General features: G+C 39.1%; 1 protein-coding gene across 14 annotated transcripts in view; it reads left to right on the forward strand.

The window, feature by feature from the left end:
- The window catches only part of MECOM (MDS1 and EVI1 complex locus), a 635,199-nt gene extending 607,997 nt beyond the window's left edge, over window positions 1-27,202 (forward strand). For all 14 annotated transcript variants that reach the window (XM_072996170.2, XM_072996172.2, XM_072996173.2 and 11 more), the window contains 7 exons: window positions 9,611-9,777; window positions 12,583-12,660; window positions 14,824-14,993; window positions 15,833-15,962; window positions 22,240-22,476; window positions 23,523-23,709; window positions 25,446-27,202. In XM_072996170.2, coding sequence (XP_072852271.2) covers window positions 9,611-9,777; window positions 12,583-12,660; window positions 14,824-14,993; window positions 15,833-15,962; window positions 22,240-22,476; window positions 23,523-23,709; window positions 25,446-25,580 — 1,104 coding nt within the window. In that variant the 3' untranslated portion in view covers window positions 25,581-27,202. The remainder of the gene's footprint in view (window positions 1-9,610; window positions 9,778-12,582; window positions 12,661-14,823; window positions 14,994-15,832; window positions 15,963-22,239; window positions 22,477-23,522; window positions 23,710-25,445) is intronic.
- Window positions 27,203-27,462: the final 260 nt, after the last annotated feature.

Genomic DNA, 27,462 nt, shown 5'->3' on the forward strand with positions numbered 1-27,462 from the left:
AGACAGAGACAGTCTTGGTCACCTTGGTGGATTACCTACATCAGAAGGTAGACAGAAAGAGTGTGTCCCTCTTGGTTCTGCTAGAACCCTCAGTGGCTTTGAATACCATTAACCATGATAACTTTTTGAACGGTCTCTCTGGGATGGGACTTGGAGGCACTGTCTTTGAGGAGCAAACTCAGAAGCTGCTGCTGGGGGACTCCTGTTTGATGTCTTGGTCTGTGGCGTGTTCTGTCCTTTAGGGCTCTGTTTTGTCCCCCCCTCCTCCCAATATTTAATATTTACATAAAACTGCTATCTGGAGTTTTGGAGCTTGGTGGCACCAGTATGCGGTTGACACCCAACTCTTATCATTTATTTCCATTTAACTATAAGGAAGCTGTTCCTGCTCTAAACCAACATCTAGTGTTGGTAATGGACTGGATGGGGGGACTTATGAAAAACAGAGAGAGGCAGATCCAAAAAAGAGGGATTCAGCCTGAGCTATATGAGATTATGTCCCTCCCGAAACCCAGATTCACAGTTAGGGACTGCACCTGGACTAATTATTGAGAACTGATGTCCTGCTCTCATCCATAGTCAATGTATGTGCAACCTGTGCCATTTCTTGAGATGTCAGTGATGCGTGCCTCATTACATCCTGTTTGGATTCCTACAAGGTACTGTACATGGGGCAGCATTTGAAACTTCAGCAGCTGCAAATGCTTCAACCAGACTGTTGACTAGTGCTGAGTCCAGGGAGCATATAACTCCCCAGTTACAGCAGCTACACAGAGTGTGCATTTATAGGTTATGACCTATGAAGTCCCATATGGCTTGGGTCCAGGCTATCTAGCAGACCATATCTCCCCATAAAATGTTCCACAGGTCATAAGATATAACAGGGGAGCCTTCCTTGGGTGTGGTTGAGAGGGGGCCCAAGAGAGGATCTTCTTGGTGGCTGTCCTCAGATTATGGAAAGCTTTCCCTCATGAGACTGGGTTCATCTCCTTTCTCCCGTCCTTTTGGCAACTAGTGAAAGCCTTTATTTTCAGATGGGTTTCTACTATATAATTTTAACATAGATGGTCTACTGGTACACAGTGTGGTGTAGTGGATAGAGTGACAGACTAGGACTCTGAATTCCTGCATGGCCATGGACACTCACTGGGGGAGTGGAATTGGTGAAACCACTCCTTAAATATCTCACTTACCTTGAAAGCCCTATTAGGGTTGCTGTAAATCGGTTCTGACTTATCTGGTATGGAAGAACAACGTTCAGAATGACCTATCATTGCTGCTTTTATATCATTTAAAATACATTTTTAATGTTTTTACATCTTTTAATTTATATTTATTCACTCATTCACTCACTCATTTGTTCATTTGATTCATATACCACCCATCTAGCTACCAAGGCCACTCTGGGCAGTTCACAGCATAATAATATTATCATGTTTAATAGCTTGTTCATAGTTATATATTTTGTTTTAATTTCTGATTGTTTTAATGACGTGGGAGCCACCTGGAGTCCCTTTGCCAGGAGAAAGACAGCTTAAATGCTTAAATATGTAATAAATAAAATAAAATCCTGTTCCCAACTTTACAGAGATGTGGGTTTCAATGAATATTTGCATTTCAAAAATATTATAAGTAACTACCATTAAAAATAGATTGAAGGGCTTCTGTACAGAAAGACCAATTTACTTAATCAATGTTTTTATATGTTTATAACATTTTAAATTTTTTTTATTTAATTTATTTTAAATGTTGTAAGAAAAAAAAGAAAAGGCTTATGGCACCTTTAAACTAACTGATTTATTTTAGTGGAAGTTTTAATGGATTACAGTCTACAAACTGGATTTATTTGTTCCATTTTAACCCTCCTGTTATTAGGAGGTTTAAGGGCAGTTTACAGTATTTTAATTTCCTCTCCTAACTTACCTGACTCCTTTTTTCATTCACTGATTTGGAAGGGAAAAGGAATGGAAGAAATTCATAATCAAAGTTCAATCTCCTGTTCTCCTTTTCTTCCTATCTGCACGAAAAAACATTTATTCACCAATCTATATAATTCTTCTTGAGAGTTTCTAAGACAGACCCAAAGTGACATGGCTGATTATTAGATGTAGTTGATAAAAACTGAAAAGATGCTGAACTCCATTGGTCCAATTTTCTGTATTTTTTTACAAAATGCTCTGAAATGGAAAACAATAATCTGTAGCAGTCTCTTCCCGGTGAGTTATGAATGCCAGCCATTTTCTCATAGAAAATTGAATTTGCCTTATTTATAAAATGCTGGGAATCACTTAATCTGGCTGATGTGGAATCTGAACCACAGAATCTGAGGCATTGCCTATCAAACCATCAAGTTAACATTATTAACAGGCTTACCCTCTTTTTCCGTTATTGTTTTTATGGCCTATCCAGTAAATTCTAACTGTGGAAGTCTAAGGCGATGTTGATGGTATCAGGCCCATCTGAGATGCTTGAAAATGCTCACCCTAGCCCCAAAGTTATGGTGATGTCTGCATTTTTGTGTCTCAGCTGGGGGAAAACTGGGCACACATGTAGGTTTGCGTCACCCAGCAGTTTATGGTCTCTTAGGGACAAAAAGGGAGGCAGGGGATGCGAGCTGCTTCCTTTCCTAAACATCTGGATGCAGATAGAATCAACTTTTTATATCTATAAATCAACATTTCTGTTCAGCATAACATATAAAATACTATTTTTTAAAAAAAAAATCAACACAGATAGGAACAGACATTGCTTCACCATATGGCAGGGCTGGGACAAAGGATCCTGCCACCCCACTCCAGAAATGTCTCAGGAGACACATAAAATCTTAACTCCAAGTTTGTTCTGATTCTCCTCCTTTCCTATGAAGTAACATGTTGTTATTGGGGATGGAATGATCTTTCTCATAGTGAGAAAAATCTGGAACTCCGTCTATCCTCCCTGTCACATATATATGAGACAGAGGCAGAAAAAGAGAGGCAATTCCATTCATTTCCAATAGTATCCAGCTAATGGGCTTGAGAAATTAAAATAGGGTGTAAGCCAGAGCTAACGTTCCCTCTTTTCTGGTATATAGCTTCTGAGGTTCCATTCTTAACCACACAGGGCTAAACTATGTTGATTGAGCCATCTTCTTCTATAAATTCGTTGGAGACCTTTGAAGATATAACACTGCTATTGGCCATCATTGTATTTTCTGGCGACAAGCTATTACGGAAGCCTTGTTCTTCTTCTTTTTTTTAATACTGCCTCTAAAATTAAATGAACTGTTGTTTCCTTTTCTTTGCTCTGTACCTGAACAATGTTTTCAGAGAAGGAGAATGTATCATATTTTATATCTCAGTCCTCATACGTTTATGAATGCCTGTTGGGGATCTTCTGAGAATAGAGTATTACAGCTTCCTGCTTAGTAAGAAGCCCTTGCTCATGCATTACAAATTCGAATACTCAGAGTCAGTTTCTGACATTTTCAGCCACAATGGATTCCAAGTAGATGGCCAGGAAAGAACTGCTGTCAGTGAAGATCTTGTAGATCCTTCCCTGGGTAGTTGTGGGGTAAATTAACTATGTTTAACCTGGAGATTAGAAAATTTAATTTATGTAATTCTCAGAATTCCCCAACCTACATGGTGGCCATGCTTGATAGGGGTTCTCGTAGTTATAGTCCAAAAAAAGTAAATTTCCCAAGCTCTGGTATGAGGCCATTATAAGGTGATTTTTTTTTTTGTATTGGTGTAGATTTAGCAAGGTTTAATTTGTGCCCATATTCCTGGGGCAGTGTCCTTTGGCCTGCCATTGAAACCAAACCTCAGCCCCAGAATTAGTGATGTAATAGCATGCATGCAATCATAGGTAAGTGGATTAACCAGACATTTGCATTCGTCTACCAATGTGTTGTCACCACTAATTCTCGTATCTTTTAGGCTGTCACTTGGGTATTGTTCTTCTGAAAGCTGGTGGATTGGGAGCCAGGAATTTCTGTGGTTCAGATCCCACATCAGCCAGAAACTTATTTGGTGACCTAGGGCAAGCCACAGCATCTCTGCCTCAAGCCCCATGTGCAATATGGAAATAATACCAGTCCACTTTACAAAATGTAATATATACACTGTGAATACACAGAAAATCTGCTGGAAAAATCATTAGTACAGCTGGGTAGTATTTATTTTATTAGATTTCTACCCCGCCCATCTAGACCAAAGGTCTACTCTGGGCAGCATTACAAATTTAAAAACAATTGAACCAATAAACATACACGATAAATCCAAGATGGTAAGATGTGAATTTAAGATACAGCAGGAGGGAATGCTTGCCGAAATAGCCAAGACTTGAGTTTGGTTCTGAAAACACCCAGAGAGGGAGCCAGGTGGATCTCCACAGGCAAGGGCCACTGCTGAGAAGGCCCTGTTCCTCATTCTTTCCTTCCCGACCTCCCTCGGCATTAGACCCCTCAGCCGCCCGGCCTGGCTGGAACGAGTGACTCTGGCAGAACTGGGTGGGAGAAGCCGCTCTGGCAGATATCAAGGTCCTAAACCATTTAGGGCTTTATATGTAATCGTAAGAACTTTTAAATCAACGCGGAAACGAATGGGCAACCAATGCAAGGCGGCCAGCGTGGGGGAATGAGGACGGCACTCCATTTCTGGGCAGAGCTGAGCAATTTACACTTCTATTTTTGGCACCTAAACATAAGAGAAATTCACATACAGAATAATCTAAGTTTTTGCTAACTGTCATTGTTATAGGTCTGATAGTCTTGTACGGCTTCCTTCCTTTTCAACTCCTGGTGTATTCTCTGTACCAAAGTCCTTGCCTCAGCAACCTTTATTTGGCTTTCTTTGTCTGGGAACATCTGTTGGGATGGCAAAACAGTGACCTTTTGCCTCATCTGAGGCAAAGAGCTATGCTAGCAGGCATTAAGAAGATTAAAGGAAGGTTCCACTGATAGCTTTCTGACTGCTCCACTGGTTCTCAGTAGTAAGGAAAGAGAATACAAACAGTCGAAGTGGCTGTATGTGACAGAAGGAAAGAAGCTAGTAACTTCACTTTATCCTCAGTTTATTTCACATCAGCTTGATTCAAAAGTAATTTTTTCAGTTGAGTAATTTAGGGGGGAAAGTCATTGGGATCCCCTGAATAATCGAAGCCTCATGTTGGGTTCAGTTCTCCCCCTATCTCCTTTTGTACATAGTACAGCATACTCTGTATCTTGGTCTCATAAATGTTGTGCAATTTCCTATCTTGGCAATACCAATGGATTATGTGGAGAAGGGAAACACTCAATACTCATGATGTCAGTGTACAAGATAAGTAGAGCTAGATGCTGTCAGCGACTTTGCTATATTTTTAATGTCAACATAATATTCATTGTACAGTTTTGTAGCACCTTAATCTTCTTAATCCATAGTGCTTGATAGATGAATAACAATGGGCTGTTTGCAGTATCAGCAACAAATATAAAGGACATAAACACCACTCACTAAATATATTTTAAATATATTTTTCACAGATACGTATAAATTAGAACAATGTATTGAATAATGAATAGATAGTAAATGGTTGGTTTTCATGAGCAGGTAGGCAGGCCGATCAGGGGCTCTGAAGCTCTCAACTGGCTTGCCAGATCTACTGCCCTTCTTCTTATAACACAAACAGTTTGGGACCAGAACGGGGGGTGTCCCATCCCAAAGTTTTGGGGCAAAGTACCAAAACAGGAACACAGGCCACTCATACACCTTATCTCCCCCCTCCTTTTGGGTGTTTGTGCCATTAATCCTTCCACCTGTGATTTCCCTTAATGAGTGCCACTTTCTGCAAGTAACTTCCTGTACCATTAAATCTGCAAAGCCCTGCTACATGGCCCAGTATTCATGTTGGTGAGGACTATAATGGAACAGGAGCTTGGCATTCTACATTATAGCACCAGCATTATGAAATGTTCCCCATGGAAGGGTGTGTCACAATCCTTTACTGCTGATTTTCAATTTTGAGAATGCATTTTTTTTTTTCAGAATACCTTTTCCTGTGGCTTTCTTTGTTATACCTGGTTGCATCATTTATTAACTATGGGATTTTTTTTCACTGACTGTTCTAGTTTAAGTTGCTTACCTTTAATCTTCATGCAATCTGTTCAAGGGCACACCTTGGAAAAGTTACTTTTAGGATGAGCGGTGGAGCATCTGGAGATTTACAGTCCAAGAAACTTAACTTTTCTCACCTATGCTCCTGATTCTATATAAATGACAAAAAAAATATAACATGTATTTAAGCCACACCAATAAACAGAAAATATATAACCAAGAATGACTATATTAGCAAACACTGGGAGCAAGAGAGGCATGGTTTTTCCAAGTAATGTAGTTCTAGTAACTCTGCCATGTGTTCTCAATGCAACCCTTGCAAATCAAATTCTATAAGTGGCCATGTACAAACCATCAAATCGGTGTTGATGTGTGTTAAAGAATTAGTGCAAATGTATGTATGTATTTATTTATTTATTTATTGTATTTATGCCCCGCTTATCTAGTCATTTCGACCACTCTGTACTTTAGGATTGTGCCAAACTAGCCACTAAAGCTTCACAAATTACATGATAATTGGTTGTTTAACCAAGTTCAAACACAAAAGGGGAGCTAATGTAATCTGTTCATAGGACTGAAGTCTGTATGTAAAAAGCACCTGGTAGTGAAACTGACTCAGATTTGGGGACTGAAAGAATCACTGTCAAGTCTATGTTTCATTTTCTCTCTCTCTCTCTCTACTTTCTGTATGTCTCTCTCACATGTTGGAACACCATGGCTGCCAAAAGAAGCTAGTGATCCTGAAACTGCTTTGCTTTGTTGATGACCTTTGGATTTAGGATTATGTTTGTGTATATATGTAAACAAAGCTATATCTCATCCTTCTGGATGTATACTGTCATCCCCAGCCAGAAATAGATGTTATCTTAATCCGTGTCACTACTAATCAAGAAAAAGTCCAAAAACACCCCCAACCCCTGTCTCTGCCATTAATAAAACAGCAAAATTATCCATCTCACGAACAATTAGAAGGGATTAAATGCAATGGAAATGCAACTGCAGATTGATTCTGCGGAGAGAAAAAGAGTGAAAAATAAATGGTACAATAACACTGAACTCCATAGGCCGATAATGACATTGGCCTACTAGGATGGAATTACCTTCTATCACAACCCAGCATCATCATTACATATCTTGGCCCTACGATCAGTACCTGTCAAAACCTTTCATATTGACAAATGCCCTGTCCACTTGCATCTGGGGAGAATGTTTTAGCAGCTGAGTGATTATGAATCAAAACCCAGAGCTTCCAGCCCTTACTGCTTCCCTCTGCTTTCCCATTTGTCTCTTGACAAGTAAATGTATCTTGACTTCCCTCTGAGATCCTGTCCCCAACAGTGTTTGATGAAAGACATTTGGCAAATTGGCAGTGGTACCCTGTACGCTGCGATTTGTAGTCAGCATTAGGAGTCTGAGCATGAAATGGCAGGGCAGGCTTCGGGCTAAAGGGGAGAAAAATATCAGTGCTAAGCAGAATGTGAATAGTCATTTCAAGCAAACAAGCACACATTTATTTTGGACCAAAAAGAACAGGCATAAACCAAATGATAATATTTATCCTGCACCTTAACATGAAAAATGTAAGCCAATCCAATCCTATTCCATATTTTTTTTGTGACTGATGGGTAATATTGAGCTTGATGTGTGTACTTTTGTGTAAATGCAATATTAAGTGAGATGCAAATCAAATCCTTAGGCTCCCATATTCTTACATTAGCACTTTCTGCCAAAAAAGAAGAGAGAGCCAATCTTAGCATTCTAAATGGGGGGGGGGCACATCACTCCAAAATTTCAAGGTGAGGCGCTCTCCTTGACAAGAGCCTGTGCTCCTAGGCATTCATAGGTGTATGAATGCCTCAGAAAGCTGTGTAATCTTTTAAACTCACTGCTCAATCATTTTTGATGAGGGAAAGTGAGGAACAAAATCTTAGTTTTGAAAGTGTAGAAGAATTAACTTAATGACACTCGTCTTTTTTTAAACAATTGTTTCCAGTAGTATGCTCACAGGGAAGAGCCACTTGATTCTCTCTCCCTCTTCCCTCTCTCTGATTCCTGATGTGATCTTGTCTTCAGATATTTGCAGTGCATTTTTAAAAATCTGCCTATGCAAAAGTATATCCCACTCTTCACGTCTGGAATGAAAGGAACATATACCAATTAGGTGTGTTTAGGGTTGGAATATGGTTTATACTTTATATGTTTTGTTTGTTCTCCATGACTCAATACTTGCAGAATCACTGGTTGTAGGGTTTGACCTATGCTTTTATTCACCATAGGTCAGGAATAAGCCAGTTTTGTTTGATGAGATCTACCACATACACAGAGCCAAAACTGGCACAAAATTGTGAAGTTATTTAATACTGTCATAAAGTTTGGTTCAGAGTGTATTCTTTAAAGATATAGCTGTGTCAGTTTGTTTCAATAGGTATAACAAAAACAAGATAAAAATAGAATTATTAGGGCACCTTAAAGACTAATCGATTTATTTTACTGTGCTCTTTAGTGGATTACAATCTGTTTCCTACTTTTATTTTTTATTTTATTCTTGTTATATATTCAGAAATCTATATTCATCGCATAATTTGTTTACACATAATTATCAGCAGCTGAGTGCTTACAACCATTGTACTCAAAGAGATAAGAAAGTTATGTCTGTGGTGTTAGTTTTGTGATAGCCCATGTGCACATGGACAGAGGATGATGCCATTGACTTCAAGCCATAATATACATGTGTGTGCTAGCCCTCTTAATTTGGAACACTGACACAACTAAGGGTGACTGATATATAGCAGCCTTGCTCTAATTCGTTAGAAAGCCTGGGAAGATTACCTTATTGGCTTTCCATAGTACGTTATCTAGAACCCCATGCCTATCCCATACACAGCTGCTCCAGAAGTGGGCTTCCCCAGCCATTTCAGAGAAGAAGGCTGCTTTGTGAGAGAGCTATGATCAATAGAAATGGGGGTTCCACCACTCACTAGCATTCAGTACAGTTTTAGAAAAGAAGTAACAGATGAGAAGAACTTCTGTATTGTGGTAACATGATGAGCATGGCCAGACCTTTGCGGACAAAGAAATAATATAAAAGATTTTTTAGTTTTTTCCAAGATGGAGACTCAAAGTTCATGTTAGTTACTAAGTATTTTAGTAAAGGGATGAAATCATAAGCTTATATGTGTGTAACAGCTTTCTCCTTCCAAGATTTTTTGGGAATCATTTTGTAATAAGGTTGGCAAATTACCAGTAAAAACCACAGTTCCTAGGATTTCTTAACAATTAAACTAGCTTAAGTCCAGTGGATGTTGCTGGTTGTCCTCAACTGGAATAAAACTTAGAATGCAGAATGTATAACCATTACTCATGTCTTTAAAATAGTGGTGCATGCATTACAGTTTTGCTCTCTTCTAGCCATAATTGTTTAGTAATGCCAGTTATGATGCACGTCTTAAAACCAAGCCTTCAATTTTCATAATTTTCCTTTGGAAGATAAGGGTATCTTCAGTGTAACATGCTTCTCTCCCTCCTTTTTACAGATGTCAGCTATAGAAAACATGGCTGAAAAGTTAGAGAGTTTTAGTGCTCTGAAACCAGAAGCCAGTGACCTCATACAATCTGTCCCTTCCATGTTCAACTTCAGAGCCCCTCCCAGCACCTTGCCAGAGAATCTTCTGCGAAAAGGCAAAGAACGTTATACCTGCAGGTACATTTTCAAAGCTAATCACTCACAACGGACTTTCCTAACATCTCTTTTCTCTAACCAGCCACTCTTACTTGCTTTAGAAATTATTCAAGATTGGATGATTAATAGGGATTATGATGGGTCACTTGTGTTTTAAAAGGTTCTGTATTCAGCAAGAGATGGATGTAATGTTTGATTTTATGTTTGTTTGTAATTACAGCAGAAACTTATCCTTAATATGTGATGCCAAAACACTGCATACTTTGACTTGTTCCAGAATTTCTTCATCACCTTTATATTAATGCTTAATCTTTTCCTTATAATTTTTTTCTGATCATGAACTGCAAGACTGTTTTCTCCCTTCGTCTTTCCTTTGATAATGCCAGAAAGAAAATTTAACAAGATCTGTGCATGATTAGAAGAAGTGTTTAAAAAATTGGAGTTGTCACTGCAAATGTTTGGCTCAAATTGACATTTGAAAAAAAAAATCAATGGACGTTTTGTCTCAGAATTGGCTCAAACACATAGACGTCTGTGGTCTTTCAGGTACTAAGTGGAAGGCCATTTGTTAGACCTAGAAGGAGCCTTTTTGTTGACCTCCAAATCTGATTAATTTTACACTTCATTACGGTATGAATTTGACTCTGAAAATTTGTAAGAACTAAATAGTGGATATTTGAATAATACTTTTCACATTCATGGATACCTTTTTTAAAAAACCAGAAGTATGAAATCAAGCTAAACCAAAATGTACTTCATAAAAGTAGGGTTTTCCCCCCTTCAGTTTGACTTCAAAAGACACCCAGAATGCATTTTGGAATATTATCTCGGAAAACAGGCTTACAAATCCGCATGTCAAATGTCTGCAAAAAATTGAGAGAGGCTGAATGGTACAGTTTAGCCCTTAAAGAATAATCTTTATCCCAAATAAAGATAGAAATAACTCATAGAAACCCTTCTATAGTTAATGCAAGTTGTTCATCAGCTGCACTTTACCAGGTTACAACTTACTCGAGGGGTGCAATTAGCAGTCTATAATCAGTTCACCTTAGGAAAGATATTGTATTTGATTATCCCAAAGATATCATAAAAGGTATTTTGTATTCCCCTGGATTTTGAAGGGCCTTGCTGAAGAAGGTGCATGGAGGAAGCAAGAGAATGTATGTGCCCAAGTTAAAGTGCAAGGATTTGAGCTCCACCTTGTGCAACACAACTTTGAACAACACCATATCATTCTTTAGTATAGCTGAATCATATCGAGGGTGCATTTACACTGGCAATAAGAACTGCTTTTGAATCAGGTTTTACCTAATTAAAATGAATTTGAAAAACCCTGACTACATGATGCGTGGCAAACCCCAGTCTTCTTTTGGCTGCAAAGTGAGCTTTAAAAAAAAGAGGTTGGCAAGGCCTTTTTAATTTAATATGCTTATGAAATCGATTTTTTATGAATTGCTTCAGGTAATGTGAAAACCTCTGTTGTATTAAATACTGCCTTTGTGGGTGGTCCTGAGTTTCGGACAGCAAGGACACTGCCGTCCACCCATCCAAAGTAGTGTCGCTATTTCACTATGCCAGAGAGAGAAATGCATGCATTCCAAAGATGGGTGAAAACCAAACAAATACAGCACAACATTTAAAACAAAGAGGAAAGAGAAGGTTACAATCACTGGCAATGTGCTGGGATCAGTGATAATGGAAACCGCGTGGTCTGCAAACATGCTGGTTAATGAAATAATTTAAAATTTTGCATTCCCAAAGTGGTTCTAAACCCCAACTTTATATCAGAGCAATAATTTTCAAAGGGAATGCATACGACAATACAAAAACCACATGACTGAAAATCATTTTACAACACATCTGAACTGAAAGTGATATAAATCAGTAGTGTAACAACTTCAAATGACTTTACTTGTTCACATGACATGACATGGAGGGAGCATTACTTGTAGAGTCTGCTAATTCACAGTTCCACAGATATCGTGACAATGTACAAAGTATCTAATAAAGACGTGTGATTTTTGACAAAATGAAATTATTTCAGAGTGGCTTTAACTGATCATACATTGATGTTCAAAATGACCCCTAATTTTTCAGAAATGCATTTAGCATTTGATTTTGTTTGTATACTTTCTAGGAAACCTCCCTAATTTGGAAGAATAATCTGCCATGGTTATTTAAATTTTCAGCTTTTTTATTTTCGTTTGGTTTCTTTTGCTATTTATAGTCATATTTCATTTTTAGGCTGGTAGTGTATGTGGTTGGTAACTGGCATATAAATTTATTTGATCTTTCTGAAAACATGTCAGCCATATTCAAGGAATGGCATTATAGAAACATACCTTGATGGATTAGGTCTCCTAAATTGTGCCGGGTCTGATCTTCCATGGATGGAAACGATGGCACATTTGCTGACACTTTGGATAAGCTAAACAATTTAAAACCTTTTCCCATCAAGCTAAGATTTTAAACCTGCAAAAGAAAAAAAAGGGGAGCAGTTGATTGTGGTTTTTTATATTATTATTGCACAGAGATTTAGTTGGAGAAGTGGCAAAGTGTTACATGTCTTGATAAATATTAAAATGAAATTTGTTTCATATGTTGCATATGGATACATTGGCAAATCCAGGCATTACCACTTTAATCAGAAGGTTTTGTTTCTGCATATTTATTGGCTCTGTTTTCAGAAAGACTTAATTGCCAAATAAATAGTTCAGTTCAATATTGGTTTAAAGCTTTGCTCGTAATTCAGTAAACTGAAATACTGATGACAAAAAATAAACAGCAAAGTACACCCATTTTTGATAGATCAATTTGTTTTAACAGGTACTGTGGCAAGATTTTTCCAAGATCTGCAAATCTTACCCGCCACCTGAGGACGCACACTGGGGAGCAGCCTTACAGGTAGATGATGCATCTATTGAGGGAGTGTGGTAGTAAGCACAGGACTTTCATTTCAAGACCACAACTGTCAGCATTCTCTGCTGGGTTGCTAGTTCAGCCTTTGGCCACCAAGAAGCTTTAGTTCATGAAAATGAAATAAGGTTTTGGAATGCAATCCATAAAGCACAGTAGGTAGGAGTTTGCAATAATTGTGTAAAGAGACTTAGCCCACAGCACTTCAGGATTCCTATGGGATTCTAACAAGACCTGTTAGAACAAGACCTGTTAGAACACCTGTTAACAAGCTGATCACTAGAGGTGGATGGAAAAATGGATGGACTGACTTATTTATATATGTATATATGTATATATGTGTATGTGTATGTGTATGTGTATGTATGTATATATATATATATATATATATGTATATATATATGTGTTTATGTGTATGTGTATGTGTAAGTGTATATATCTGTATACGTGTATATATGTGTGTGTGTGTGTGTGTATGTGTGTGTGTGTGTGTGTGTGTGTGTGTGTGTATGTGTGTATATGTATACACATCCATCTGAGATACAATTTTCATCAAAATTGTAGCATAAGAGGAAATTATTAAATGCCGTCTTCCATGCGTGTGGACCTTGAGTCACAGTCTAGTTCAGGGGTAGCTGAATGTGAGCAATTCCATCAGGACTTTGCTGGCTCAACCAAATTTTAATCAAGATCTGGTAAAAACAGTCATGCTATGAGTCCCATCATAGCTGAAAATGGGATTGTAAAAATATATTTTTGGTCACTTTGAACCAAATCTGATTTCTGTATTTGTTCATTCGTCTTGCAAAAATGCTGTATGTTGCCTGCTTCTATTCTCATCCTATTTATGAAGTATGTTTATTGACTACAAGCGTTTTCGTCTATCATTATTTTCAGAAGAATGCATTGTTCTAATTTCCATGTCTTAGGTGCTTTAAACCCACTTCTCCAATGCTAAGGCCCATTGATCACCATTGACTTTAACTAGAAGAGCTTTTAGAATGATGGCCCACGGGAACAATTTATATACTGAAATGAGAAAAGAATTTTAATTCTGCAAAATGGAACTTTCACTTAATGAAATCAATTGGAAGCAGCTCAGCTCATGTTCAAACAAAACAAGCATAAATTTGTATATATTTTACAGCTTGTAAAGAAAGGAGAAAAAGCTCATTGTTTGGGATAATTTTTTCTTTCAGTCCTGATTTTATTTGGGACATGGACTTGCATGTAATTTAATTCATATTTTAAGAGGTATCTTGAAACATGTTATGCTTTTCCACCCACATAACAGCCAGAAACAATTAGCAATGTAACGCATAATTTCTTCCCTGAATAATTGACTTAGTGCACAATATAACAGACATGTTTGAAGTTCAGGAGAAACAGAAGATGATGGGAGGGAGGGACGGAGAACACATGGGTGATGAAGAAGGTTGGCCAGCTGCCAGGGAGAGAATTTGGAATAGTTATAGTATGTCTTAGTAATGGCTTAAAGGGCAATACAGTAAAGGCTTCAGGGACTTACAATCACTACAGAGTATGAAAATCGATGCCTCTGGTACGCGTGTGATAGACTAAACTACTCACATTGGCACCATATAAAAGATTTTGATTGTTTATTTCTGCGTTTTGGAAGATAACTAAATTTCCTTCAGGATTAGCAATTGAGCAAGCTAATTCTTCAAGAAAAGATTTTATCGTGCCGTGTAATTTTTGAAGAGGGAGGAGAGTGGCCTTTCTACTTTATTTGAGTCTTAGAAGTAATTTGTTTCATACTTTCCTTCTCCATATTCTTAATTGTGCTATATGGGCAACTGCAAAAAGAAAAAAAGAAAAAAATGCTTGCTCTTCTCTGCTTTTCCTGCTGAAAGGCAATGTGGCATTATACTTTTTCACATATACTTATTAGGTATTGTTTCCTCTGAAATACTGGGAGCACAATGGCCAGTTGACAGTGCTTGTGTGTGTGTGTGTGTGTGTGTGTGTGTGTGTGTGTGTGTGTGATTGCCTAGTTACACTACATGGAATAAACAGGATTCTGGCCAATATCCTTTTTGCATGACGAAGAAGAGTACTGCCAATTTTTGTTTTAGTACTATTTCACATATTACTTGCCTATTTGTTTTTGTTTGTTTGTGTGTTTTTCAGATGCAAATACTGTGACAGGTCTTTCAGCATATCATCTAATCTGCAAAGACATGTTCGTAACATCCACAATAAGGAGAAGCCTTTCAAATGTCATTTATGTGACAGGTGCTTTGGCCAACAAACCAATTTAGATAGACATCTCAAAAAACATGAAAATGGCAATGTGTCTGGTAGGTAACTTTCTCTCCTGCCCATGTAACAAATATTCAGTAAAGTTAATAAGAACATCTAGGAGACAGTTGTGTAATTTTAGAAATCTCATAACACAGGGGACGTGGTGGCGCTGTGGGCTAAACCGCAGAAGCCTGTGCTGCAGGGTCAGAAGACCAGCAGTCGTAAGATCGAATCCACACAACGGAGTGAGCTCCCGTTGCTTATCCCAGCTCCCGCCAACCTAGCGGTTCGAAAGCATGCAAATGCAAGTAGATAAATAGGGACCACCTCGGTGGGAAGGTAACAGCGTTCCGTGTCTAAGTTGCACTGGCCATGTGACCACGGAAGATTGTCTTCAGACAAAACGCTGGCTCTATGGCTTGGAAACGGGGATGAGCACCGCCCCCTAGAGTCGAACACGACTGGACAAAAATTGTCAAGGGGAACCTTTACCTTTGCCTTTACCATAACACAGCAGTCGAGGATTTCCATCCCAGAACATTATGGGAATATTCTTGTGGTAGAAAAATACCATGGTTTGAACTCCATCTTCAACCTTTTAATCCATCATGACGAAAACCTTAACTAGATGTGAAGTAAAGACTCTAAGTGTTGTAAACCAGGTTTGACGCTTGTGCATGAGAATAATAGATAGCAGCTCCCCAGAAACCAAAGGCCAGTATTCTATTTGGAGCATAGAGGTGATAGCAGAAGTACTTCCCCATTCCTTCTGCAATCACATAATGTAACAGTATACTGCCCAATGACAACAGCCCTGGAAAATATAAATGGATTGATTGGTTGAAATATACAATGAACAAAAACAACAACAACAACAATTTGCTTTTCACTAAAGGTACTGCTACATCTTCACCTCACTCTGAACTTGAAAGCACGGGCGCTATCTTAGATGACAAAGAGGACTCATACTTCACAGAAATCCGAAATTTTATCGGGAATAGTAATCACAACAATTCAGAAGAAAGGTAAAAAGTGACTTCTATGTATTTGTTGACTTGACTAATGGTAGATTCTCTGCTGCTGAAATGTCACTTTTTAATGTATTGAACCTATTTTTATCTTTTGGAATTGAACAGGATCATGATATTTATTTATTTTTATTATTTTATTTATTGAATTTGTACCCCGCCCATTTACCATTATACCCCGTCAACTGACTACTCTGGGTGGCTAACAACATATAAAATAAACCATTTAAAATATAGAACAAGCAATACAACAATAGACAAGGACTCGAGATGAGAAAACAAAATAAATCAAGAGGTGTCTGGAGGGAAGGCTTGCCTAAATAGCCAGGTTTTCAGTTGGCCTTTGAAAATGCCCAGTGAAGGGGCCATACAAATCTCAGAAGGGAGGCTATTCCAAAGGCGAGGAGCCACCGCCGAGAAGGCCCGGCTTCTTGTTTTTTCCTTCCGGGCCTCCCTCGGCGTTAGGCTCCTCAGCCTCACCTCCTGGCTAGATCGAGTGATACGAGTAGATTTGGGTGGGAGGAGGTGTTCCATCAGATATCAAGGCCCTAAACCGTTTAGGGCTTTATATGTAAGCATTAGAACTTTGAAATCAACATGGAACCGAACGGGCAGCCAATGTAAGGCGGCCAGGGTGGGGGAGATATGATGATGTTTCCTCACCCCACCAAGAAGTCTGGCCGCCGCATTCTGCACCATTAGGAGTTTCTGCATTGATCTCAAAGATAGCCCCACATAGAGTGCATTACAGTGATCTAACCTCGAGATTATGAGCGCATGGACCAGAGTGGTGAGCGACCCCCCATCTACATGGGGACGCAGCTGGGAAATCCGCCACAGATGGAAATAGGTGGATTGGACCATGGACGCCACCTGGGATTCCATGGTAAACACCTGGTCCAGATGGATCCCCAAGGTGCAAACTTCACTCTTCGCGGTGAGAGTCACCCCCCCCCCAAAAAGAGAGGAATTTCCCAAACCGCTGATGGTAGGTCCGCCCACCCTCAGGACCTCCGTCTTGTCCGGGTTCAGCCTCAACCCATTCTCCTGCATCCATTGCAGTACAGTGTCCAGACAGCGCTGAAGGGACAGAACAGCATCCACTGTAATTGGAAAAAAGGAGATGTAGAGCTGCATGTTATCAGCATATTGATGGCACACCACTCCACACCCCCTGATGACCTCGCCCAGCGGCCTCATATAGACGTTAAAGAGCATTGGGGAGATAGCTGAGCCCTGTGGAAGCCCACAGTTGAGACTCCACGGAGCCGGCTCACTCTCCCCAAGCTGAACTCTCTGAGGACAATTTCCCAGGAAGGATCGGAGCCAGGCCAATGCCGAGCCACCAATTTCCAACTCGGAGATCCTCCTCAGGAGGATACTGTGGCCAATGGTATCGAAGGCGGCTGAGATATCGAGAAGGACCAACAGAGAAGTTTTTCCCCTATCAGCCTCCCTCAATAGGTCCTCATACAGGGCGATCAATGCCGTTTTTGTACCGTGGCATGGCCTGAAGCCTGACTGGAACAGGTCCAGGGCATTTGTGTCATCCAAGTGTGCCTGAATCTGATCAGCCACCCCCCTCTCCACCACTTTGCTAATGAAAGAAATGTTGGCGACGGGCCTGTAATTGCCAATATCGCCCGCCGCCAGATTATGTTTCTTTCTAATGGGCCTAATGAGTGTCTCCTCGAGTCCCGGAAAGACTCATTAATTATCGCTGTGTCCCATTCTGTTGTTATAGGCCTGGCTGCTTTGATTAGCCAGGCCGGGCAAGGGTCAAGAGAGGAAGTGGTGGCCTGAGAGCGAACCAGCGCCTTGTCCACAATGTCTGGCTTCACAGGCTGAAAATGGTCAAAGCACACCGGGCAAGGTGGAGCGCTGGACATCTCTGCTCGATCCGCTGTCACCAAAAAATATCATCCCTTTAAGGCCACTTCACTGCATACATGAGTATTCTGTTGGTTCCAGTAGGGCTTAAATACATAAAATATGCTCTGAATTATGTCCATTATATATAAGAAATATAAGCTTTGCACTTCCATCATAATCTTGCAGTCCTAAAGCCCACATAATTGATCTCAGACATTTCATCAACCCTTCTTTTACGGTTTTGAAATAAGGAGGATTATGCTTAGCACAATTTCTCCTAATTTACTGTAGGGCCCTTTTTGCACTTTTTGGAGTGTGTGTGGGGGGGCGAGGAGAAAGAGTGTAGCTATCTTGCTTGGTCTTGCTTGTTGATTTCCAGCTGGCAGAAGGAACCACTATTTCACAATGCTATTGGTTAAGAATGTGGGCTGTGTATGGCAAGCACATTGGTTGGCAAGTGGCATGTGATAGCTGGAGCCACGTCCTTTGCAGTAGCTAAACTTTTAGCTATAACCATTAAAGCTGTGGCCAGTCTTTATTCAGTCAAAGACACATTCTCTTATGACATTTTTCTCCTCCCATCGTCTGCTTCCATAGCTGCCACCAGCTTTTGGGTGCATTTACTACATTGTTAGGGCAATATACTCAGACGGCATGTTCAGAAAATCCTTCTAAAATATAACTTGGCTGTGTTTTAGCAAAATAAAAGGTGCTGATGTTGACATATCCAAAGGAGGCAGATCAAAACAATGTGAAATTTAAAATATAGCGGTGTTTTTTTGACTAGACATGCCCTGTATATCAGCAGATTACAACTATTTAAACTTCATCAGTATCAGCAATATGCGTCTGACATAGCACATGGGAAGTTTACATTTCCTGCAAACTGTGAGGGATTGGGACTAAAATAACTAAGCCCCTTGTAGCACTTGGCTGCCATATGAGCTTCTGAGTACTTCAGCACTGTTTCCAGTTCAGGGATTTGCACTTGGTTTTAGTTTTTTGTATGAAACCAAACAGCTGAAGTAGAAGCAGCTCTTTGCTGTATGTGTGTGATGTGGAGCTCTTTGTGAGACATTTGTTAAACATAAAAGAGCAGCATGCAGTTGCCATAGAAAGCCTGATCTTACCACCTGCAAGCCATAAGAAATCACATCCTTGAACAGTTTTCCACCAGCAGATTTACTTACATGGGGGGTGGGGTGTTTTCAATATACTCCCTGATGTGAAAACTTCTGTTCATGGTGAATGTTCTTTCTGAAGCATATCTAGGCATCCCTACAAACATTCCTGAAGAAGAAAATACATATTAATTGAGACATTCTTGAAAAGTGAACTGGATCCTAATGAGGAGACATGATTAGGATAAGGCATGGATTGCATTTTATTGTGGGAGTAATAGATGATAATATAGGTACATATTCTGCACAAATGGAAGACTACAAATGCCAGAATCCTCAACCACCATGGTCACTGTCCATGCTAGTTGGAGGTTTACCTCTCTTTTGTCCAATACCTACAATTATAAGGAAGGCAAATATTCTGTGCATACCTATTAAGTAACTTTCCTAGTTGTGCCTCATCAGATTACATATATAGCAATTCAGGTTTGAAATACATTTGCAGGGGGGAAAAAAGAACAATAGGACCAGTGTTGAAATGCTGAGATTTACTTACTCTTTGATGTGCTGATCAATTTCAGACCAAATACTCTCCTTAGTGAACTTTGAGATCATACATGCAAGTTCCAAGTGGGAGGTGGCAGTGGAGTTTCTGTAAATGCTGTGCATCTCCTCCTTCCATCTCTTGAAAAGGGGCACTTGACCCAGATTGTGTTAACAGATCAAATTATATATGCACATCATCCTTCCAGCACTGGATTTTTTGCCCCACCCCCGGGTAGGTAGGTAGGTAGGTAGGTAGGTAGGTAGGTAGGTAGGTAGGTAGGTAGGTAGGTAGGTAGGTAGGTAGGTAGGTAGGTAGGTAGGTAGGTAGGTAGGTAGGTAGGTAGGTAGGTAGGTAGGTAGGTACAATTATATATTTGATGCAATGGTTTTGATATAATGGTTTTTCTCTTATTATTGTCTAACTACATTTACGGTATGTCCTTTTTTAAAACTTGGAGTTGGCAGCAGCATTACATTCAGGATACATATAATATTCATACAGACTTGTAACTATACATGCATTTAAGTAGTAGCAGGAAAAATTTAGTTTTAAAATCTGTTTTCTAGTTCTGAAGAGTAGAAAGGGAATACTACCTGTGGCTTTTCATTTCTCTTCTGGGGTCAAAACTAGTAGGCATACATTCGTGAAGGCAGGTGTTTATATATTACATACATATTCAGACTATGTTCTTGCTTGCTTCTCATGGGTTAACAGAGTTTTCACATCTGTTCCCAACGTGTCCTCAGGTATGGTATGAGGCCTGTTAGAAAATGTTAATGGATTGTCCGCTGTTTCCCTCTGTCTTTTAACACTTTAGGCTACTTTTGATAGGTGTTTCATACTTGGCAAATTATTCCAAATGAAAAATGTAAATTAGTAAATCTGTTTTCTGACTGTAGGGTTTTCATTAGTTTAGCTCAAGCTTTTTTGACTTGGCCTTCATCTAGCGCAGTTTGCAATTTGACGATCCCTGGCAAGTATCCTGTTCATGCCAGTGGATCATAAAGTCGTGTTGGTGTAAATGTGCTGGACATCATTCCTGGCAAAATGGGATTGTGCTGTGCACTTGTGCAGTTGCTCTCATTTCTCCAACACAACTGATTGCACAATGTGTCGGCAGAAGCACTTAGGCGATTTCATTTCTGCCTCAGCCATTGCTGGGCACATAGTTGCGCAACAGGATTGTTGTTGTATCCTATTTCTTCTTCTTTCTAACATAACTGTTGATCAAATTCAAATAGAAGTTTAAAAGAAAATAACTCAGAAGACAATTTCTTGTGGGTAGTGCTACATGATTTGGACAGTGGTGGTTGTGGCTTGTTCTAGTTAGCCAAATACACAATTTATTGGAAAAATTTAAAAGCAATCAGATGACAAATGAAATTCCTTTGTATTTCAAAAGAAATAATTTGGCTCTAAAGGATGGGGTGGATAAGCTTGGCAGCTTCCAGTTCACGAGAACATCGCTACATGTTTGACTTAATAAAGGCAGACCAGTCAACGTTTATTGCCAGTTAAAATTATAGGGGATGATTTATAAAACTAAATGGAACAAAATTCCTGGTGTACTGTTCTAAACAATGACAAAGATTTGCCGGACTGTTTATTCATCACAAAAGCCACAATTTATGACCAGGGCTCTCCAGCTCTTTTGGGTCCATGAACATATTTGGCAATGTGAGAATCTGTTAGGGCACCACCACATACTAGATGCCACGAGCTGCATGGCTAATCACAAAAGACAAGGAGCCTGTGCAGAAGTCGAAGTAGTCTTAGTCCAAACGTTCAAAACAGCTCCTTCGATGTGTGCTTTTATGCATTAACAGAAGGCACATTCTTTGTTCTCCTTGCCACGCTCTGCCAGTTAACCCCCTCGACTTTTTCCACCTGATCTGAAGCCCCTCTCCTCTTCTCTTGTGCCAACACAAAATGCTCCTCGTTCTTATTTCAAATGCATGAAAAAGAACACTTTCGCAGGATCTCTGCAAAGTTAGCTTGTTTTGTTATTTACATTGGTAGTTGTGTTTTTATGTTTTTCTTTATTTGAACTTTTGGTGGGTTCATGAGTTAATTCCCTACCTTCTTTTGATTGCACCAAGTCAGGCAGTACATAAACAGTTTAAATGAATGAATGAATGAATGAATGAATGAATGAATGAATGAATGAATGAATGAATGAATGAATGAATGAATAACCCTCCCAAACCTTCCATATAAATATCTTACCATATGCTATGTCTTGTTGTATATGTTTGTATATGGCATTGTGTCCTTCCCCTAAGGATTTCACAGTAGTCTACATGAGGTTATTTAATTTTATCCTTAGGTCAGCTCTGTGAGGTAGCTCAACCTCTACCAACAGACCATCAATCATTATGAGAACTTTTCTGTGGGATATAGCATAAATAATTTCCCCCTTAGGCCAAGAGTAAATGTGATAGGCATTCTGCTTTTAAGATCCGTGAGAAGGAAGCAGGAATCTAAAATTTAGTAGCATAATACTGAGAACAGCTACCTGTACAAACCTGTGAGGCTGTGAATTGAATTTCAGAAGAGTACTGGCAAGTTAATGAACTGGATGAGGTAATATTGATTTTAATAATGGCAGAATTGTGACCATGTTATAGTCAGTGCTAAATAAAGTATGGAAAACAAATTCCCCTTTCTGCAACTGCCCACGGCTGGTTCTGTGTTGCCAGTTTTAATATATGTGTGTATATATATATTTTGACAGAATGAATGGAAGTCACCTTAAGGATGAAAAGACTTTGGTGGCAAGCCAAAACTCAGACTTGTTGGACGATGAGGAAGCAGAAGATGAAGTTTTGATGGATGAAGAAGATGAAGAAAGTGAGATAACAGGGAAGCCAGTTAAGGAACTTGCAACAAGCAATATATGTGAAGAGGCTACTGAGGGCAGTTATGAAGAAGCAAACACATTGGAAATGAATTGCAAATCTACTCCTGGCAGGTAGACTCTAACCTCAAGGGTACTGTCAAATACTGCAAAAATACAACTTACAGAGTTACCAGAAGGCATCCAGGCAGCATTGCCTTTATAAAGGAGGGCCAAGAATTTCCCTGGAATGTTAACCCTCTTCATTATACTAGACTCTGGAAATGTATTTGCTCTTTTCCCACTTCTGGTCTATTCTATCACCTTAATGTCGATATGTGACAGACCCAGTTCCTTCCCTGCTTTTCCCAGTTCTTGTCTTGATATGATCTAAGGTTGGCTGGTGACACAAACTAGACGAATAAGAATCAAGGGTGAACTAATACTACAGATGTTGCTCTGGCAGTAGGCTAACAAATCACACAATTAAGGATATGGTGATGGAAGAAACAGAGCTTGGTGAGAAGGCATAGAGTCAAAGTCTGATCAGCCTCATCAAAGCTCTGCTGGAGCCCAAACTGTTTGGTCTGTTGCAGGATGTTACGCAGGAGACTTATCTCCTGCATTCCCTTTGGCCAATAAGTTGGCTTACATATACAATAAATGCCAATGTAAAATATTTAATTGCCAAGAAAGTATAGGTAAATCAGATCAACAACATGTAAAGTTACAAAGAAAGAAAGAGAGAGATAGCAAAAGAATAGGGGGATGAATCAAAAAGCTTTCACACTGAAGCAGTGACAGACAATAGAGGCCTCAGTCTCTAGGACTGGACCAGATTACTGTATCTCTTTTACTGAATGAGCTATGACTGTTAATGATTATTTGTAGATATGCAAAAATGTTTGTGGTAGAGAAACAACTGTGCAGTTGAAGAGCTTCCAAAAGGCTATGATGGAGAGAAAGTTAGTCATGCTTTACTTAAATACATATCCTTGGAACTTAAATAAAAGTTTAAGAATTTAAGAGTCATTACTCTGACGTTTGCCCTGTTTCTGTTACTAATATGAACAACCAAATCAAGTATTACAAGCACAGTATATATACAGTACTGTATTACTAGTAATCTCCTTTCCAAAACCATTCAACATGCCAATTTTGGTCACTTTTTTAAAATATAGATATAAGGAAGACGAGTTTGATAAAACTGGACTCTCTGCTTTGGACCACATAAGGCACTTCACGGATAGTCTCAAAGTGAGGAAAATAGAAGAAAGCCAGTTCAGTGAGGCTGAACTGGCAGCATTCACCACCTCTCATTTGCCAGAAGACTTAAAACCACCATTGCATCGCAAATCCAAATCCCAGGTAAAGCCTATGTTTCTTTTGGGGAATATAAAGGACAGTTGCTGATATTAGATTTCGAGGCATCCATGCTGAAGACAAAGAGCCAACTCAATCTATTTCGCCATTGGACTGGTGCCCATATGGCCATGGATTGGTGCAGATAGAACGGCAACAACTCGAACTGCAGATAAAAGCTACTCAAAGAAGGGCAATTGGCATCACCTTCATTTATCCCCCTAAAGTTCTGCTTTGTCTTGTAATGCTTGGGTTTTCTGGGATCTGTTTCCTTAGGGGAATCAGAAGATCCAAAAGGGGAAAGAGATGAGGCAGTGGCAAGGGATTTGCTAGAAGTCTAAGTTACTCAATTTTTCCAAAGTTTGGAGAAGCACACCCTCCTCCTTGGAGACAGGATTAGCATTGGGATTCTTCTTCTTCTTTTAAGCCACAAAGGTTTCAGGGAGAGAGACTTTCTGACCTTGCTGTTCCACCAAATATCAGTGTTTTCAAAGCTATTGTACATCCTTTGATCTCTCCAGTCTTCCTACTTTTTGTTGTTTTGTACCCCATGTTTGGGTAAAGCCATTTAAATGATTGTTTTTTTAAAAAAATCTTTATGGATAGAAGGGTGATAGAATGAAATTTTGCCCCCCTCCCAAATAGAGAGAAATAAGAAATAAGCCAAAGGTTTGAGGAAGGTTAACAAGATTCAGGAAAAAAAGAAATATATGCTGTATAACACAGGATAAGCAGGACATCACCAAAGGAGGTGGAATGGCACAGGGAGGCTACCTTGCAGCAGCAACAGTAGTAATCCAATAGCCCAGCACAATCCAAGACAGAGGGCAACAGGGCCTTATACACCCAACAACAAATGGCTGAAGCAAAGAAACAATACTTCTCACCAGATTCCAACCAATTCGGGTCCTTTACACATGAAAAAATTCTCAAGCCCTCCTCTTGGACATACTGGTTGGTTGCTGACAACATCTCTATTGGATTAAGAAAAATCCCAGGAAGGTTAAATAAAAGTTCAACGAAAGAGGGAAACATGAAATAACATGAAACTTTTGTGCATTATCCCTCTTTCATTATTGCAAATTATTTGTGTTTGTGTTATAGAGAGGTTTTAGAACCTGTTTTGGTAATCAATGAAATAACATGAAAAAAAAAAGCCTTTTGCATTTCTTCCATTTGCTAAACCAGGAGAGCTCCATCCCTAGTCTAGAGCATTGGTTCTCAAATTGGGGTCCCTAGATGTTCTTGAACTGCAACTCCCTGGGCCTTCACCAATTGCTGTGCTGGCCAGGATTTCTGGGAGTTGCAGTCCAAGAACATCTGAGGACCCCCGTTTGAGAATCACTAGTCTAGAGCAGCTATTCTCAATGGGGGGAGGCATGACACACTTGAAGGGGGCCACAGACTGGAAACAGTCCTTCACACACCACCTTACAAGATTCATTATGCGACTTGCATAATCCTGATTTGGCTTGTGTTTCATGTTGTGTTCATGGCCATGGCCATAAAAAGGTTGAGAATGGCTGGTCTAGAGTATGCTTTGCCAAGGAGTTTTCTTACTATAAGACTTCAGGAATCAATGAAAGTAGACTTTCTGAACCATAACTTAGCATGCTCCTAAAACTGTTCTCTCAACAGGACTCATGCAGTACCTTCCATTGCATGAATATGTTCTTCTGTGTCAGAACTAAGGATATAGCCAATATTAATTTTAACTAATTGTTTTCCTTCTTTTACCATAGGCCTACGCTATGATGCTCTCGCTCTCTGACAAGGACTCTCTCCACTCCGCATCCCACAACTCCTCCAATATGTGGCACAATATAGCAAGAGCTGCTGCAGAATCTGGTGCCATCCAGTCCATTAGTCATGTATGACCCCGTCAAGTGTTAACTGGATTTGGGACCAAGTCCAAACTAGCAACATGGCTCTTTGCTAGAAGACTATTTAAAAGACTGCAGAGCAGAATGCCTTAGAAATCTGACAGGTCACATTCAAAGTCAGGTGACCTTAAACTGAATGATTTGAAAGGAAAAAAAAACTATTTATTCTCAGTCTTTTGTTTTGCACAGCAAAGGCAGCTGCTGACATTTTGAGGATCAACACAACTTTCCAAATACACAGATCAAATGGACCTGGATGGGGAATATGTGTCTTCCACTCCACCTGCTGGGGGAGGCATTTATGGGTTAAGACTTGCATTAGGACATACATGAGCACTCCACTAAACTAAAGTAGATTTGTTTTCCTTTTTCATTTTGTTTTCATGTACCATGAAGGGCAGCAGGAGTAAAAACAGGTGTGTTCTCTACACATTTTTTTTCTTTATGCTTTATGCATTTGAAACCATCGAATGAAGACAAAACAGATCCCTCAGATATACATCAGCCATTAACCGAGAACTGACAAGGAATATCTTGCTCTCCAATTAACATTTGCCTCCTGAACTGCATTGTAAAAATTAAAAAAAGAGAACCACATGAGACAATAATGTAAGATGTCTGTGTATAATGTAAAAAAGTGGGCGAATTCAGCAATCCAAGGGGGTGTGTCTTTCAACACGTCACTTGTAAAAGACCACCGTCATTGAACATACCACTATAGTACACTGTTTCCTGATCAAATGTAATGGCATTTTAAGTTTAGACAATCACGTTGCTGTTTTTTTGGTTGTTTGTTTAATTTTGTTGGTGTTGTTCATTTGTAGCTCTTGATTTCTTTCTTTTTCGGCATTTGCGTGTACCATGTATTTATTTGTTGGCAAACAATTGTTTGTGGATTACATAAAAAGCACTCTTGCTAAATGTAGCACTGTTCATATGAAATTAATAGCACTGTTCGATTCCGCCATTGTTTTTCTGGGCACCCGAGGACTTCGAAAGAGGAAGGGAGACAAACTGATCTGCATATCTGGGCGTGCAAACAGTGTTTGAAAAAAAAAATCTTACATTCCTCTTTTGCTCTTGTTTATTTTTTTCTTCATGTTGCTGAAATTAATAATGAATAGAGGTGATGTAGAGGTTGTTGGTTTTTTTTTGTAATACAACAAAATGATTCAAATGTATAAAGCATTCTAATATTTTCTTCATGAAAGCATGATTCTTCTGATTAAAAAGAGAGAATAAGAAAACTGTACCCAATATTTTATGCTGGTGGTCTGCGAGCTTGTGTGATGTTATGTTCATGTTAATCCTATTTGTAAAATGAAGTGTTCCAAACTTACGTTTAAAAAGAAGAAAAAAGAAAAAGAAAAAACCCCGATAAGTAAATAATGAACTGTATTCAGTTATTTTGGGTGCAGGGGAAGGGAGGGGTGGGTATTTTGCCCTTTTGGTGAGGGACCAGATTTTATTTTCCTTTTGTTTATTCTCTCATTTTGAAATAACCAGCAAGTTGAGGTACTTTCTTTAAATGCTTTGTACAATGTAACTGTTATGCATTTCAGTACATTACTATGGGAGGATCAAATTAAAAAAAAATAAAGGATTACAAAAATGAATCAATCACTATCATGATTTTTTAAATGTTGTTTGCTACAGAATCACCTTTATTTTCAGCAGCATCCTGTCTCTAAAATTTCTAGATTAGGCAAAAAAACAATACAGTGCAGAAACTACTTTCACTAAATAAGAAAGAACGTTCTGATACATTTTAGCCGTCTTGAGTGGACGAGTAGTCCAGATAGGCGGGGTATAAATCAAATAAATAAATAAATAAATAAAATTTTGCTTCTATAGATTCTCAATTTAGAGATATAAA

This window comes from Pogona vitticeps, chromosome 3, assembly GCF_051106095.1.
Source record: "Pogona vitticeps strain Pit_001003342236 chromosome 3, PviZW2.1, whole genome shotgun sequence".
Classification (NCBI taxonomy): domain Eukaryota; kingdom Metazoa; phylum Chordata; class Lepidosauria; order Squamata; family Agamidae; genus Pogona; species Pogona vitticeps.